Source organism: Haliotis rufescens, unplaced genomic scaffold (genome assembly GCF_023055435.1).
Source record: "Haliotis rufescens isolate VD_foot unplaced genomic scaffold, xgHalRufe1.0.p SCAF_18, whole genome shotgun sequence".
Lineage (NCBI taxonomy): Eukaryota > Metazoa > Mollusca > Gastropoda > Lepetellida > Haliotidae > Haliotis > Haliotis rufescens.
This window is the reverse complement of record NW_025963868.1, coordinates 25,872,444-25,886,704: the sequence shown is the minus strand read 5'-3', so window position 1 is coordinate 25,886,704 and position 14,261 is coordinate 25,872,444. Positions and strand designations below refer to the sequence as shown.

The 14,261-nt window shown below is 40.8% G+C and overlaps 1 protein-coding gene across 1 annotated transcript; it reads left to right on the top strand.

Annotated features, from left to right (window-relative positions):
• Positions 1–5,179: 5,179 nt before the first annotated feature.
• LOC124133031 lies at positions 5,180–9,321 on the top strand. The gene is made up of 5 exons (XM_046497216.2): positions 5,180–5,260; positions 6,013–6,075; positions 7,107–7,208; positions 8,353–8,559; positions 9,009–9,321. Exons 2-5 carry the CDS (start codon positions 6,024–6,026, stop codon positions 9,215–9,217), a joined length of 570 nt encoding a protein of 189 aa, XP_046353172.2. The 5' UTR covers positions 5,180–5,260; positions 6,013–6,023; the 3' UTR covers positions 9,218–9,321.
• The last annotated feature ends 4,940 nt before the right edge of the window (positions 9,322–14,261 follow it).

Genomic DNA, 14,261 nt, shown 5'->3' with positions numbered 1-14,261 from the left:
CTTAGTATTTCTTGTCTTTACTGTTGAAAATAAATAACATGAATACTGCATACTCGACTTGCGTTTCTTTTGCGTGTGAGTATAGCTGCAATATTGCTGAGTGCGGCGTTAAACAACAAACAAACCAACCAACCAACCAAAGATTGCATTATATTCTGGAAATACACGAAAGCAGGTAAAGTGCGAAAACGGTTTACCTGGGATTCCTTTTTACTTGGAATTATGGAAATTCACGAATTCATCACGCCCCCCAACTCCCCCTCCTTTAAACTTGTTTTGTCAAATTCCCATGTTTTCATTTTGCCCATCCAAAATTAAATTCTGATTCACACGCAGAAAAAAAACATATCACTAAGAAGGGGAGCACAATTGGTGCCCATGGGGATGCCTACTTCTTGCCAAAACATCCTGTCATCCAATTTCACAAAGATGTTATCTTTGAGAAGGCCCAATATTTCACAAATTGTTTTCTTAAAACAAATTCAGATGACATTTGTTTTCATTTTGGACAAATTGTCCTGAATCTGGGACGTTATAGAGTCTATGTGTCGAGCAAAATATCATGTTTCTGTCATTAAATGGCGGGTGGGGAAGGAAATTATTTTCTTTTCACCAGTCACGAGATGAGAGAAACATGATATTTTACGAGACCCATGGAATATCCTATTTATTATATACTTTTTGTGTAGTTGTCTACCGGAAATCTAATTATTCAATTACAAATTTAAAAACCTTGAAACGTTTCTCCCTAGCTAACACACATGGACGGTTCACCACCCTTTGTATTTGCGACGAACAAGGTACTTTCGTGGTTGCAAAATCTTTTAAAAACATAAACAAAAGCAACAAAATTATTTAGGGGCATGACAAATCTGTATTATTTTGCTTTGTCAATGTGGAACTAACGTAAAATGGACGTCAACAGTTTGTGTTCGGGCTTGACACTACGATAAAGGGAGACAATTTGAGGTGAGGTCAATCTTGTATGACAACAGTTCCGTCAAAGTGTTATTGTCACAGTTGGTTGGTTGGTTGGTTGGTTTGTTGTTTAACGCCGCACTCAGCAATATTACAACTATATGACGGCGGTCTGTAAATAATCGAGTCTAGACCAGACAATCCAGTGATTAATATCATGAGCATCGATCCACGCAACCAACCAAGTCAGCGAGCCTGACCACCCGATCCCGTTAGTCGGCTTTTACGACAAGCATAGTCGCCTTTTACGGCAAGCATGGGTTGCTGAAGACCTATTCTATCCCGGAATCTTCACGGGTAATATCAATTGTTATGCTCACTGCAATGAAAATATCACTTTTCTCAACCTCGGAAAACTCAGTCTTTTTACCTTAAGTATATGATGAAATGACGCAATTGGGATCGATGACATGTATCAACCAAGTCAGCGAGCCTGACCACCCGATCCCGTTAGTCGGCTTTTACGACAAGCATAGTCGCCTTTTACGGCAAGCATGGGTTTTGAAGACCTATTCTATCCCGGATCTTCACGGGTCTATTAACTCAGTCACTGTAACATAAAGTAATTAACACTATATAATCAATGAGTTATCTGCATCATTATATATGTATTTCCACTTCGTGTGTGAGGCAGATAACTATACATTCATGCATGAGGCAGGTCAATGAAAAACAGAGTGGTCTGATAATATTTCGAGTGTGTTCGAGTTACAGCAATCCTGAACCCATGAATAAGACGTTATTAAGTGTCATCGTATTTTTATTCAGTGGCACGGCGTGTATATTTGCATGTTTGTCATCCCAATGTGTGCTTCACACGGGAATAGAAATATATTGTTTTATATGTTTATAAATGGCTTGTAATTGTTTTGATTTGTTTTTGTGGCCGCCGGGATTCGATGTCTGGCAGTCAGCCAAGCCACAGAGCGGATGACCATCCGATTCAACTGGTAGCCTAGGAACCTATTCTAACCTGAAATCCCAACTGGACCCAATATCAAACATACCTCCACGACCGTTATGCACTTTTATATAAAGGACTGATAAAAATATACCATTGGTCTTGTACGGAGTATTTTTTGCATTTCTGTTTAACCCCGCACTCGGCAATATTCCAGCTATATGGCGGCGGTCTATAAATAATCGAGTCTGGACCAGATAATCCAATGACTGACATCATGATTATCGATCCACGCAATTGGGATACGATGACATGCATCAACCAAGTCAGCGAGCCTGACTACCCGATCCCGTTAGTTGCCTCTTACGACAAGCATAGTCGCCTTTTACATGAAGCATGGGTTGCTGAAGACCTTTTCAACCCCGGATCTTTATGGTTCAATAACAGATCATTCTCCCTCTGGTGTTAATGTATTAAATACAGGTAAGGTTCAATAACAGATCATCCTCCCTCTGGTGTTAATGTATTCAATAGAGGTAAGGTTCAATAACAGATCATCCTCCCTCTGATGTTAATGTATTAAATACAGGTAAGGTTCAATAACAGATCATCCTCCCTCTGATGTTAATGTATTCAATACAGGTAAGGTTCAAAAACAGATCATACTCCCTCTGGTGTTAATGTATAAAATACAGGTAAGGTTCAATGACAGACCATACTCCCTCTGGTGTTAATGTATAAAATAGAGGTAAGGTTCAATACCAGATCATTCTCCCTCTGATGTTAATGTATTAAATACAGGTAAGGTTCAATAACAGATCATTCTCCCTCTGAAGTAAATGTATTAAATACAGGTAAGGTTCAACAACAGATCATTCTCCCTCTGGTGTTAATTATTAAATACAGGTAAGGTTCAATAACAGATCATTCTCCCTCTGGTGTTAATTATTAAATACAGGTAAGGTTCAATAACAGATCAGGGTCTTCAGCAACCCATACTATGTATGACTATGCTTGTCGTAAAAGGCGACTAATGGGGTTGGGTGGTCAGGCTCGCTGACTTGGTTGTTGCATGTCATCGATCCCAAATTCGTGGATCGATGCGCATGATGTCAATCACTGGATAGTCTGGTCCAGACTCGATTATTTACAGACCGCCGTCATACAGCTGGGATGTTGCTGAGTGCGGCGTTAAACAAAAAAGAAAAGAAAGAAAGCATCGTTCGCTGAAGGCGTGGCTATTTGTTCATTCTATCAATCACTGGTTTATCTGTTATAGAATCGATCACAGGCCGTCGACATAGAGTTGGATTATTGATGAGTGGGAATTAAAAAAACAACCACACCTAAAGAATGTTCATACATCAGTCTGCCACCGGGTAGTCGCTGACTTCGTTGATGCATGGCATCGTATCCCAATTGCGTGCATCGATGCTCATGATGTCAATCACTTGATTGTCTGGTCCGGACTTGATTATTTACAGACCGCAGTCATATAGCTTGAATATCAGACAAACATCAGACATTTTAATTTTTTTTTATATATATTTGATGTTGCACATCTACTGTGTGTTGTGATGTATCAATATATAAATATTGATATTAAAAATATTGTTTAAAGATATTGTTTACTCCACACACAGTCACGTTTCGCACTATCTCCGCCTAGTCCGTCGACATTCTCCAGGCTATCACTGAAACTGAGAAAATACCATTGATCTACACAAACACAAACTTATGAAATAAATACTTAGAGAATTAAATTTTGAATCAAGCTTGAAAGTTTAGAATTAAATGTCGTACACTTAACAGTTGCCAGTGGATATAAAAAAAATGTAGAAATGTAATTGAGACAGACAGACATTGTGATTCTACACATTTAAATGATTTAAGGATGATTGCTCAACTATTTGTTTTAATTCTACAGTGTATGTCCAAAGTGATGCCTCCGTCACTTAACATATTTGCGCCTAGGCTCAAAACACTAGAGATTGACCTCAGCCTCCCCAGCTCGGAGTCAGTATGCTGTGTCTGTGTAGGACATCCATGCTCGACTGCGTCACAGTATCTCAGCCAGCAATACAAGATTGTTATAAGCCCTGACTATTTCCAGAAAGCACATGCTCAAAGACGTCGTTATATGAGTGAATTAAGAATTGACCTTCACTTTGTGTGAGTTCATTGGATTATGAACCTTCATAGAGTGAGGGCCAAACTGTATGAACGTCGGAGCTTGCGACGGGCCGTAGCGAGAAAATTCGTGAACAATCATGCAGTCAAGCTCTCTTACGTTTCTCAATGTATACTAAAATTTTGAGTTTCAAGATAAAAGGTTCTAAGTGATCAGAAATAATGTTTATGTATGTTTTCGTGCTAGGGAATTCCCAGGGGTTTCCCCAGGAATGTGGAAGTATTCCGTCAGTGTTTACGTCATTTCAAGAACACGGTCTCGTGAAAAACGTATGAACGTCAAATTGTGTCGTTCATACACTTAAGAACGTCAGTTTCGCGGTCATGTGACCGACCTCTCGTCCAATGGAAAAGTCGCATACCGTGTAAACGTCAATTAAAAAATTATATAATCTTGAACGGGAAGTTAAACCCCATTTTACCCCACTTCACCTGTCTAGAAGGTGAGGTGAAATGGGGTTTAACGTCGCGTCCAAGATTATTGCACTTATATTGCGACGTGCATGCACGTGTATGTGTGTGTGTGACTGCTTGTACTAGTCCGGACTGATGCCGATTGATAGTGCTAGCACACTGAGATACCATGCCGCAGTTTAACATGGATACCCCACTCAGACACAGTATACTGACTCCGAGCCGACCAGACCTTGTTATAGCCCCTTAATGCCGAGCGCCAGACAGGGTAACAACAAGCACCATCTTTAACGTCTTTTGGTATGACTCGGCTGGAGATCGAACCCCGGACCTTCCGCTCTCTGGGCGGACCCTCTACCATTACCATCTCACCTGTCTAGAAAACCATTCAATGTGTTGAAGAGCAGAATGAAAACATATTGTTTCAAAACCAAATCCTGCAACACTGCAGGGATGTAAATCTGAAATCCAATTATGCCGGTGTCACAGATCCATTTTTATCTTAATTAAACTAAAGTGATCATTTCGTTTTGTTTTACAAGTGATAAACGACCTTTCAATATTCAAATGCACTTTGAATAATACATGATACAGGCTGTAAATTATACATGAATTAGGTAGCAGATGCTGAAATACAAGCCTCTACAAGGTTTGACATGCAAATACAGATCTAACAGTACTGCAGATACCGTTAACACATCCCATATAAGACACACGTCTCTACACCCGTCACAGAGCAGACATTGCTGGTGGCCACGTGTTCGCTCCCAGTTGTTGGTAAAGTATTCATACTTTCATAATGATGTTGATGACAATTTCAGTTTGTACTTGATACCCGTGAAGTTCCGGGGGAGAATAGGTCTTCAGCAACCCATGCTTGCCGTAAAAGGTGACTATGCTTGTCGTAAAAGGCGACTAACGGTATCGGGTGGTCAGGAGCGCTGACATCAAAACAACCAACCCATGATGTCAATCACTGGATTGTCTGGTCCAGACTCGATTTTTTACAGACCGCCGTCATATAGCTGGAATATTGCTGAGTGCGGCGTTAAACAACGAACAAACAATCAGTTTGTGCTTGATACCCATGAAGTTCGGGGGTAGAATAGATCTTCAGCAACCCATGCTTGCCGTAAAAGGTGACTATGCTTGTCGTAAAAGGCGACTAACGGGATCGGGTGGTCAGGCCCGCTGATTTGGTTGATGCATATCATCGATCCCAATGGCGTGGATCGATGCTCACGATGTCAATCACTGGATTGTCTGGTCTAGACTCGATTATTTACATACCGCCGTCATAAAGTAAGAATATTGCTGAATCCGGCGTTAACAACAAAGCATTTAATCGGGTCTGGTCCATACGATCCATTAACTTCACAGACAAGTAGTTTGCGAGGAGTAAGTGAGTTAATATTGAACGTCACATCGGCAATATGTCAGCCATATCGTGACGTTTGCGAGGAAGATGTTCACTGATGTAATGGAAAAAAATCACGAGTTTCTGCATTTAGTTAATACTTTTGTTTCAGAATCAGACAGAATGATGTTGGGACTCTTCCTTCTTGTATCATGTGCGGTGGCTGGAATTTCAGGTAGGCTGTCAAATATATTTAGTATAATTGTATAATTCCCTGACATTTAGGGAACTCACAGACAGATTTAAACATTGAAAGATGAATGAATGTATCGGTCTTTGTCAACGGGTGGTTAAGGCTTCTAAATTGGCTACGCTATGCAAAGAGGTACAATGTACATGGCCAGGCTTAACACATATTGACTGGTACGTGTTTTCCCAGCCACATCCACTGTTCTTTTGATGTCGTTGTGTTTGTAATTAGCAATAACCTCAATTACGCTTCAAATTGCGTATCAATCAAGCAAAAGGCGACTATTCTTGTCGTAAGATCTGACTAACAAGATCGGGTGGTCAGGCTCGCTGAGTCGATTGTACGATTCCGACTATATCATGAGCATGTGTTTATGAATCACTATCAAATAGTGACCATACTAGGTGTTTGCGAAAGGATGGGTGCCACCCGTCACAAACACATGCAAAGGCACGTCAATTGTTCGCCTGAAAAAAGCTGAGAATATGGTACATGTCAAATTTGGAAATGTCCTCCACATGTCTACCATAAAACGTTTTACTGAGGCCGTTATTAAACAATTTCTCAGAAGGAGTCGTATAAAACTCTTTGAAATCTTGGTAGAAGAATATGCTCGACTAAATCTCAAAAAGTTATAAAATTTAAACACCAACGGGATCGGGTGGTCAGGCTCACTGACTTTGTTGATGCATGGCATCGTATCCCAATTGCGTGGATCGATGCTCATGATATTAATCACTGGATTGTCTGGTCCAGACTCGATTATTTACAGACCGCCGTCATATAGCTGTAATATTGCTGAGTGCGGCGTTAAACAACAAACCAAACCAAAACCCAAAGTGTGGCTGCAGAGGCTGACTGTTTTGTTTGTTTTGCGATGAGTGTTTGTAGCTCATTCATCAAATGTCCAAATGCCACTGTGGCCATACATTAAAAGAGGGTGGTGGTTGGGGTTGAGAAATAACAAACATTAAATCGATAAGCCTTAGCTAACTCATGTTGGTTTTATTCCTCAGCTGGCTGTATTGATGGATATACAGAGGTTGAAACCAAAATGTGCATCAGAGAAGGCCAGAACAATGACACTGGCAGCTCTCAACAGGCGTCTTCAAACTATGGTGTGATGTGGTTACAAATTAGCATGTCTATATTTCCTTCGTTAACAATTATGTCAACAATTATTTCTCACCCCGTGAAGATCCGGGGTAGAATAGATCTTCAGCAACCTATGCTTGTCGTTAAAGGCGACTATGCATGTCGTAAGAGGCGACTAATTAGATCGGGTGGTCAGCCTCGCTGACTTGGTTGATGAATGTCATCGTGTCCCAGTTGCATGGATCGATGCTAATGATATCAATCACTGCGGGACTGTCTGGTCCAGACTTGATTAGTTAGTCATGGGTCTATGACGTCACATGTGCTGCGTTCATAAGTATGGGTTAACAGTATGTTAATTTGAACAATCGAATATCTCTTGAATATGAATATGAATAAGAAGTCTTCATTATTAACCAACAAGTGACCCGTGATGATACTTGGGTAGATAGGTCTTCAGCAACCCATCTTTGCCGTAAAAGGCGACTATGCTTGTCGTAGAATGCGACTAACGGGATCAGTTGTGAGGATTGCTGACTTGGTTGATGCATGTCATCAATCCCAATTGCGTGGGACCCGTGAAGATTCCGGGGTAGAATAGGTCTTCAGCAACCCATGCTTGCCGTAAAAGGTGACTATGCTTGTCGTAGAATGCGACTAACGGGATCAGTTGTCAGGATTGCTGACTTGGTTGATGCATGTCATCAATCCCAATTGCGTGGATCGATGCTCATGATGTCAGTCACTGGATTGTCTGGTCCAGGCTCGATTATTTACAGACCGCCGTCATATAGCTGGAATATTGCTGAGTGCGGCGTTAAACAACAAACAAACAACCAATGGCATATTGTTATAAATACTATTTAGGAGGATTCGTACAACTTATATACATCGTTATCCTGTTTGTGTTTCACGTTTTCACTAAACTTTTCTATCCGTTATTTCGGGTTCGATTCCCGACATGGGTACAATGTGTGAAGCCCATTTCTGGTGTCCCCCGCCGTGATATTGCTGGAATATTGCTAAAAGCGGCGTAAAACCATACTCACTCACTCACTCACTCACTATCCGTTATTTCTTTGGGTACATTATATTCTATAAATAGTGGTGGTTTATATGTTATTTGTTAAGTTGAAGCTAATTTTACTCATCTATTTCACTCTTCAGGGTCCTGTCCTCAAGGGTTTACATTAACCCTAAATCCCAGAATGTGCTTCATCGTAAGTCCTCCAACGGACAGAAAGGACTTTGACTCAGCCACGAAAAGGTGCGAACGGATGCGTAACGGTCGCCTCGTCGTCCTAAATGCTGAAGACAAGTATGGCTTCGTTGCTGGAATTATATCTGTAATGGGACCCACTGGAAAAACACTCGGTAAGACCTACGTTGGGATTCCGGGCTAGACTACATCCCCAGACACCTATGGTTGGTTGGGTGGTTTGTTGTTTAACGCCGCACTCAGCAATATTCCAGCTATATGACAGCGGTCTGTAAAATAATCGAGTCTGGACCATACAATCCAGTGACATCATAAGGATCGATTCACGCAATTGGGATCGATGACATGCATCAACCATGTCAGCAAGCCTGACCACCCGATCCCGTTAGTCGCCTTTAACGACAAGCATAGTCACCTTTTACGGCAAGTATGGGTTGCTGAAGACCTATTCTACCCCGGAATCTTCACGGGTCCTCTATCATCATAGCCGAAAATAGGTGACTTTGTTTTCTAGAAAGGAAAAAACTATGATGCTAATGTAGAATTTTATGGTTTTCGTCTCTTCGTGTAGCTCCTGGGATGAATGATTCTTTCTATATTTCAGGGTCAATCGACGACGGTTTGTGGGTAGGTCTTAAGCGAGCCTCCCTGACACTGTTCAGGTGGAGCACAGGATCACCATATGTCTCCAACTGGGGGGTCGGGCAGCCGGAAAAGGTAATTGGAGAAGACTGTGGCCAGGTGTACCCCGGGGGAATCAGGAACCAACTGTGCAACCTCCCACACCGATACATCTGTGAGCTTGCCATATAACAGCCGTCACGTGACTGTGTACTGATGTCAGTGAGAGGCCAACTGTCTGTAATAGAAGCATACATTGATTACGTTGACTGATAATAAAGTCACATGTGATAATAGCTTTTGATGTCGTGTTGTGAACATAAAACTGATAATTTCCTATAAAGAACAAGCGTATAGTCGATGAAGTCATTTATTATCCCCCGCCCATTTAAGCACTTTATAGTCCCAAAACAGGTAACTGACCCAACATTTCTCTTAGCCCATGTCAAAACAGCTGCAATGGAAATTCTAAAATAAACATTTCTAAAACTCCTTAACATCAAATGGCACCAGTTCAGTATGTGCATTATATATAGACATGCAATGTTTGGCAAGGAAATATTTAACAGTATATTTGTTATACTCCATAAGTGAACCCACCCTATATTAAAACTTAAATCCAACTTGTTGACATGGAAACATCAACAATAAAAATGTCTAAAAGTGCTAAATATCAAAAGGCACCAGTTCAGTATGTGCCTGGTAAACATGCAAAGTTTTGCAAGAAAGTATTTAACGGTTTTTGAGTTACGCTCCGGAAACGAACACCACCCGAGTAGACCCCCAGTAACCTATGCTTGTCGTAAGAGGCCACTGAATGGATCGTGTGGTGGGGCTCGATGACTTGGTTGATTGCTTGTCACATCGTACCCCAGTGTTGAAAATTCCGGGGTAGAATAGGTCTTCAGCAACCCATGCTTGCCGTAAAAGGTGACTACGCTTGTCGTAAAAGGCGACTAACGGGATCGGGTGGTCAGGCTCGCTGACTTGGTTTGATGCATATCATTGATCCCAATTGCGTGGATCGATGCTCATGATATTAATTACTGGATTGTCTGGTCCAGACTCGATTATTTACAAACTGCCGTCATATAGCTGGAATATTGCTGAATGCGGCGTTAAACAACAAAGCAACCAACCAATCGTACCCCAGAGTTGAAAATTGATCATACTACAGAGCATTATTTTATATGGTCCAGGCTCAATTATTTACAGGTCGCCATTATAATGCCAGAATATTGCTGAATTATGTATAGAATTAAAAATAACAAACAAATAAACAGAAACATGGAACTTTCTGTTTAAAGTTCCTCAGTAACATTCTCAAATAAAATAAGTTAGCCTAAATATTTCAAATTTCAAGAACGTCCTAGAGTTCAATTTTCTAATACGAAAGCCACATCATCCAAGTTCTTCAATTGTGAAAATAAAGCGGCAACACCCTTTCCATTTCCAATAGAAATCTCTGCATGAAGCACAGTCAATTATCCTATTCCGACTATATCATGAGCATGTGTTTATGAATTGCTATCAAATAGTGATGATACCAGGTGTTCGGAAACATCTAAGTGTACCCTCCATTACCAGTGGCACTCGTCACAAACACATGCAAAGGCAAGACAATTGTTCGCCTGAGAAAAACGTGGGAACATATGGTACAACCAAAATAGGGAATTGCATCGAACATAATTTTATCACTGTGACCGCCTCCGTGGTCTGGTGGTAGAACGTCCGCCCGTGCATGGACGTCGCTACGCGACGTTAAACCCAATTTCACCTCACCACCTTTTATCACTGATGCGTCGAATTTGGAAATGTCTTCCACATGTCTACCAAAAAACCTTTGGTAAGCTTAACTGAGGCCTTGAATTACATGTAAACCTTGATAAAACAACTTCTGAGCAAGAGTCGTATGACGCTCTTTGAAATCTTGGTAGAAAGAGCATGCTCCATTGGGTCTCAAATCTGTGAAATGTAAAGACCAAGGGCTGAAGCTTCTGGAATATTGTTCGACGTGAAAGTTGAAGTCATCTCTCTTGTCATAAGGTTTGTGGAGAGTGTTTGGTCACTCTGAATCTTTATGCATTGTTCTAATTATATAAATATGAAACAGATGAGGCGGTGTCACTGGTCTTCTTTATTTCTAGTACAGGTGGGTAAATCAATGTAAGGGAATTGGCTATTTGATAGTTATTAAACGATATCAGATCATCGATATACCCGGAGAATAGTATTTTGTTATTTTAATTCTATACATAATTCAGCAATATTCTAGCTTTATAATGGCGGCCTGTAAATAATTGATTCTGGACCATACAATATAATGCTCGGTATTATTATAAATTTTCAACTCTGGGGTACTCATGCTTGCCGTAAAAGGCGACTATGCTTGTCGTAAAAGGCGACTAACGGGAATGGGTGGTCATGATCAGGCTCGCTGACTTGGTTGATACATGTAATCGATCCCAATTGCGTGGATCGATGTTCATGATATTAATCACTGGATTGTCTGGTCCAGACTCGATTATTTACAGACCGCCGACATATAGCTGGAATATTGCTGAGTGCGGAGTTAAACAACAAACCAAGCAACCTGGATACATAGGAAATCAACAGGTTGGTCTGTAGTTTGCAAATATCTTCCTAAACGATAATACGTTGCATGATATATTCTCGATGTTTGGGTTGAACATAGCTATATTCTTCTAAAAATATTTCAAATCTAAACCCGATGAAATCACAATACAAAACCATTTCACCAAACGTAACAGTATACAAAAGTAATGAGTGAGTTGGGTTTAACGCCGCTTTGAATAGTATTCCACTTACATCACGGCGTGTCACCTTAATGTGAGAGGAAAGCCTGAAGTGATGCGAGGTCTCAGACGTTCACTACTTTTGTGAAACCCACGAATACTAGCATGGTGCTGACAAAACTAGAAACAAACATGATAGAATGGAGATAAACCTACTGTATTTTGAACATTGATTTATTTATACATTTAAAAATTGAAATAAGCGGTTGGTTTGTTTGTTGTTTAACGCCACCCTCATCAATATTCCAGCCATATTAATTTTCCAGACAATCCAGAGCTTATATACTCTACATTTGGATCATCAAATTTCAAATTCCGTTCTACCTTGATGTCGAAAATCTCCATTCTACCTTGATGTAGAAAATCTTCATTCTACCTTGAAAATCCGAAACAAATCCTTTAGTTTTACAACAAGCATACAACTAATTGTGAACAAAATATAATTCTCACAGGTCCATTTTTACAGACGGGTCCAAGGATGGTGGCAAAGTTGCCAGTGCCACCATCAATGGATCCAGAACTGTCTCCTCAAGAATACCAGATACAAGTTCAACTTTACGGCTGAGGCCAAAGCTATCCCAACAGTTTTGACATACTAGTATATTTAACAACAAACCCAATTTAATCATGTCAGCATCTTTTCAGATTCATTGTCCTACCTTCAGGCACTTAGACCGCCGTCATATAGCTTGAATATTGCTGAGTGCGTCGTTAAACAACAAACAAACAAAGAAACAAACAAAACAAATCAGGCACTTAAACGTGTAACCTCAAAGCATCCCATAATCCCTGACATTTTAGAACTTTTCAATGATCTATCTACGGGCCAATGTGACATCGTCTTTTGCTGGTTGCCAAAACATGTAGGCATAGCAGGTATAACTCAAATGCCGATGCTGCAGCTAAAGCATTTCTTCACAAAACAGTTATCTCCACTACTTATCCCGTACGGTGATTTGAAACCAACTTTCAAAAGTTATACACTGGATCTCATGCAAAAAAGTTGGGACACCCAGGTAGGTATCAATCAAACTATACAATTAACCAGGGGAATAGTGACCGTATATTTTGGAGGGTGGGACACATATTCTGAAAACGACATCACTTTCAAATCTCTCGAAATCATGAGTTGGTTGTTGGTTGGTTTGTTGTTTAGCGCCGCACTCAGCAATAGTCGAGCTATATGACGGTGGTCTGTAAATAATCGAGCCTGGACCAGACAATCCAGTGATTGATATCATGAGCATCGATCCACGCAATTGGGATCGATTACATGCATCAACCAAGTCAGCGAGCCTGACCACATGATCCCGTTGGTCACCTCTGACAACAAGCATAGTCGCCATTTACGGCAAGCATGGGTTGCTGAAGACTTTTTTACCCCGGTTCTTCACGGGTCCTGATTGCAGTGTGATGGAACTGAACACACAGAATACTTTCTGCAAATAGGGACGATAAAACCGCTTCCATAATCACGTGACATGGTTGCTGTCACAGAGTCGATGCTACGAATCAGACTGTAACATGAGCATGTGTTTATGAATTACTATAAAGTGGCGATACAAGATGTTCGCCAAAAGGTCAGCGTATCCTGCCAAACCGTTGGTAACCTTCACACACACTTGCAAATACAAGTTAATTGTACACCCGGAAAAATACGATAACATGGTAATTTCCATCGCACATCATTCTTGTCGCGTCAGTTTTGGAGTTAACTGACTATAAAAGTCCAGTTTCCACCCCTGCCGAACTAGGCTGGTATTATGGAGTTACATTTTAGCTGGACTAACGAGTCCATGCATAGTCTAATCAAAATTGCGCAAAGCAATCGAAATCCGGTTCGTAAAGCGTCTTGCAGATTTTGGTCGATTGCAGGATTAAACAAAGAAGATGCACCGCCAACTCGTTGTCAACAGATATTTTCAAAATCATGTTTTTAATAAAGGTGCTCATGTGATTTGATTCACTTCGTGATGTAAGACCTGCTTTATCACAATATAGATATTGATTATCGATCAGATCGTCTTGAGTCGGCGCCGCCATTTTTGTTTGAAGCAAAGGCAAGTAATACGAGAGGTGGAATTTGATTGGTCCAAAGGAGGGGAATAGATGGGACATAATTCGTAATAGCTACTGGTGGCGCTATGATCGAGTTAAGGAATCCCAGCCTTGTTCGGCAAGGGTGGAAACTGGACTTTTATGGTCAGTTAACTCCCTTGCATCGGGAAGATGTCCTTTTTGGGCACTAGTCGGATGACGCTCTTTGAATTCTTCACAGAAAGACTTGAATTACAGTGTGATGTTTCCTAAGTATTTAGAGACAGGGGATAGCCTTGTGGTTGAATCATTCGCTCGTCTCGCCAAAGTTCGATTCCCAACATAGGTACAAAATGTTAGGCCTATTTCTTGTGTCCTCCACC

Coding starts and splice junctions, on each gene's coding strand:
- LOC124133031 (XM_046497216.2), top strand. CDS start 6,024: ATGATGTTGGGACTCTTCCTTCTTGTATCATGTGCGGTGGCTGGAATT. Junction 7,209..8,352: donor ACAGGCGTCTTCAAACTATG/GTGTGATGTGGT, acceptor TTCACTCTTCAG/GGTCCTGTCCTCAAGGGTTT. Junction 8,560..9,008: donor ACCCACTGGAAAAACACTCG/GTAAGACCTACG, acceptor TCTATATTTCAG/GGTCAATCGACGACGGTTTG.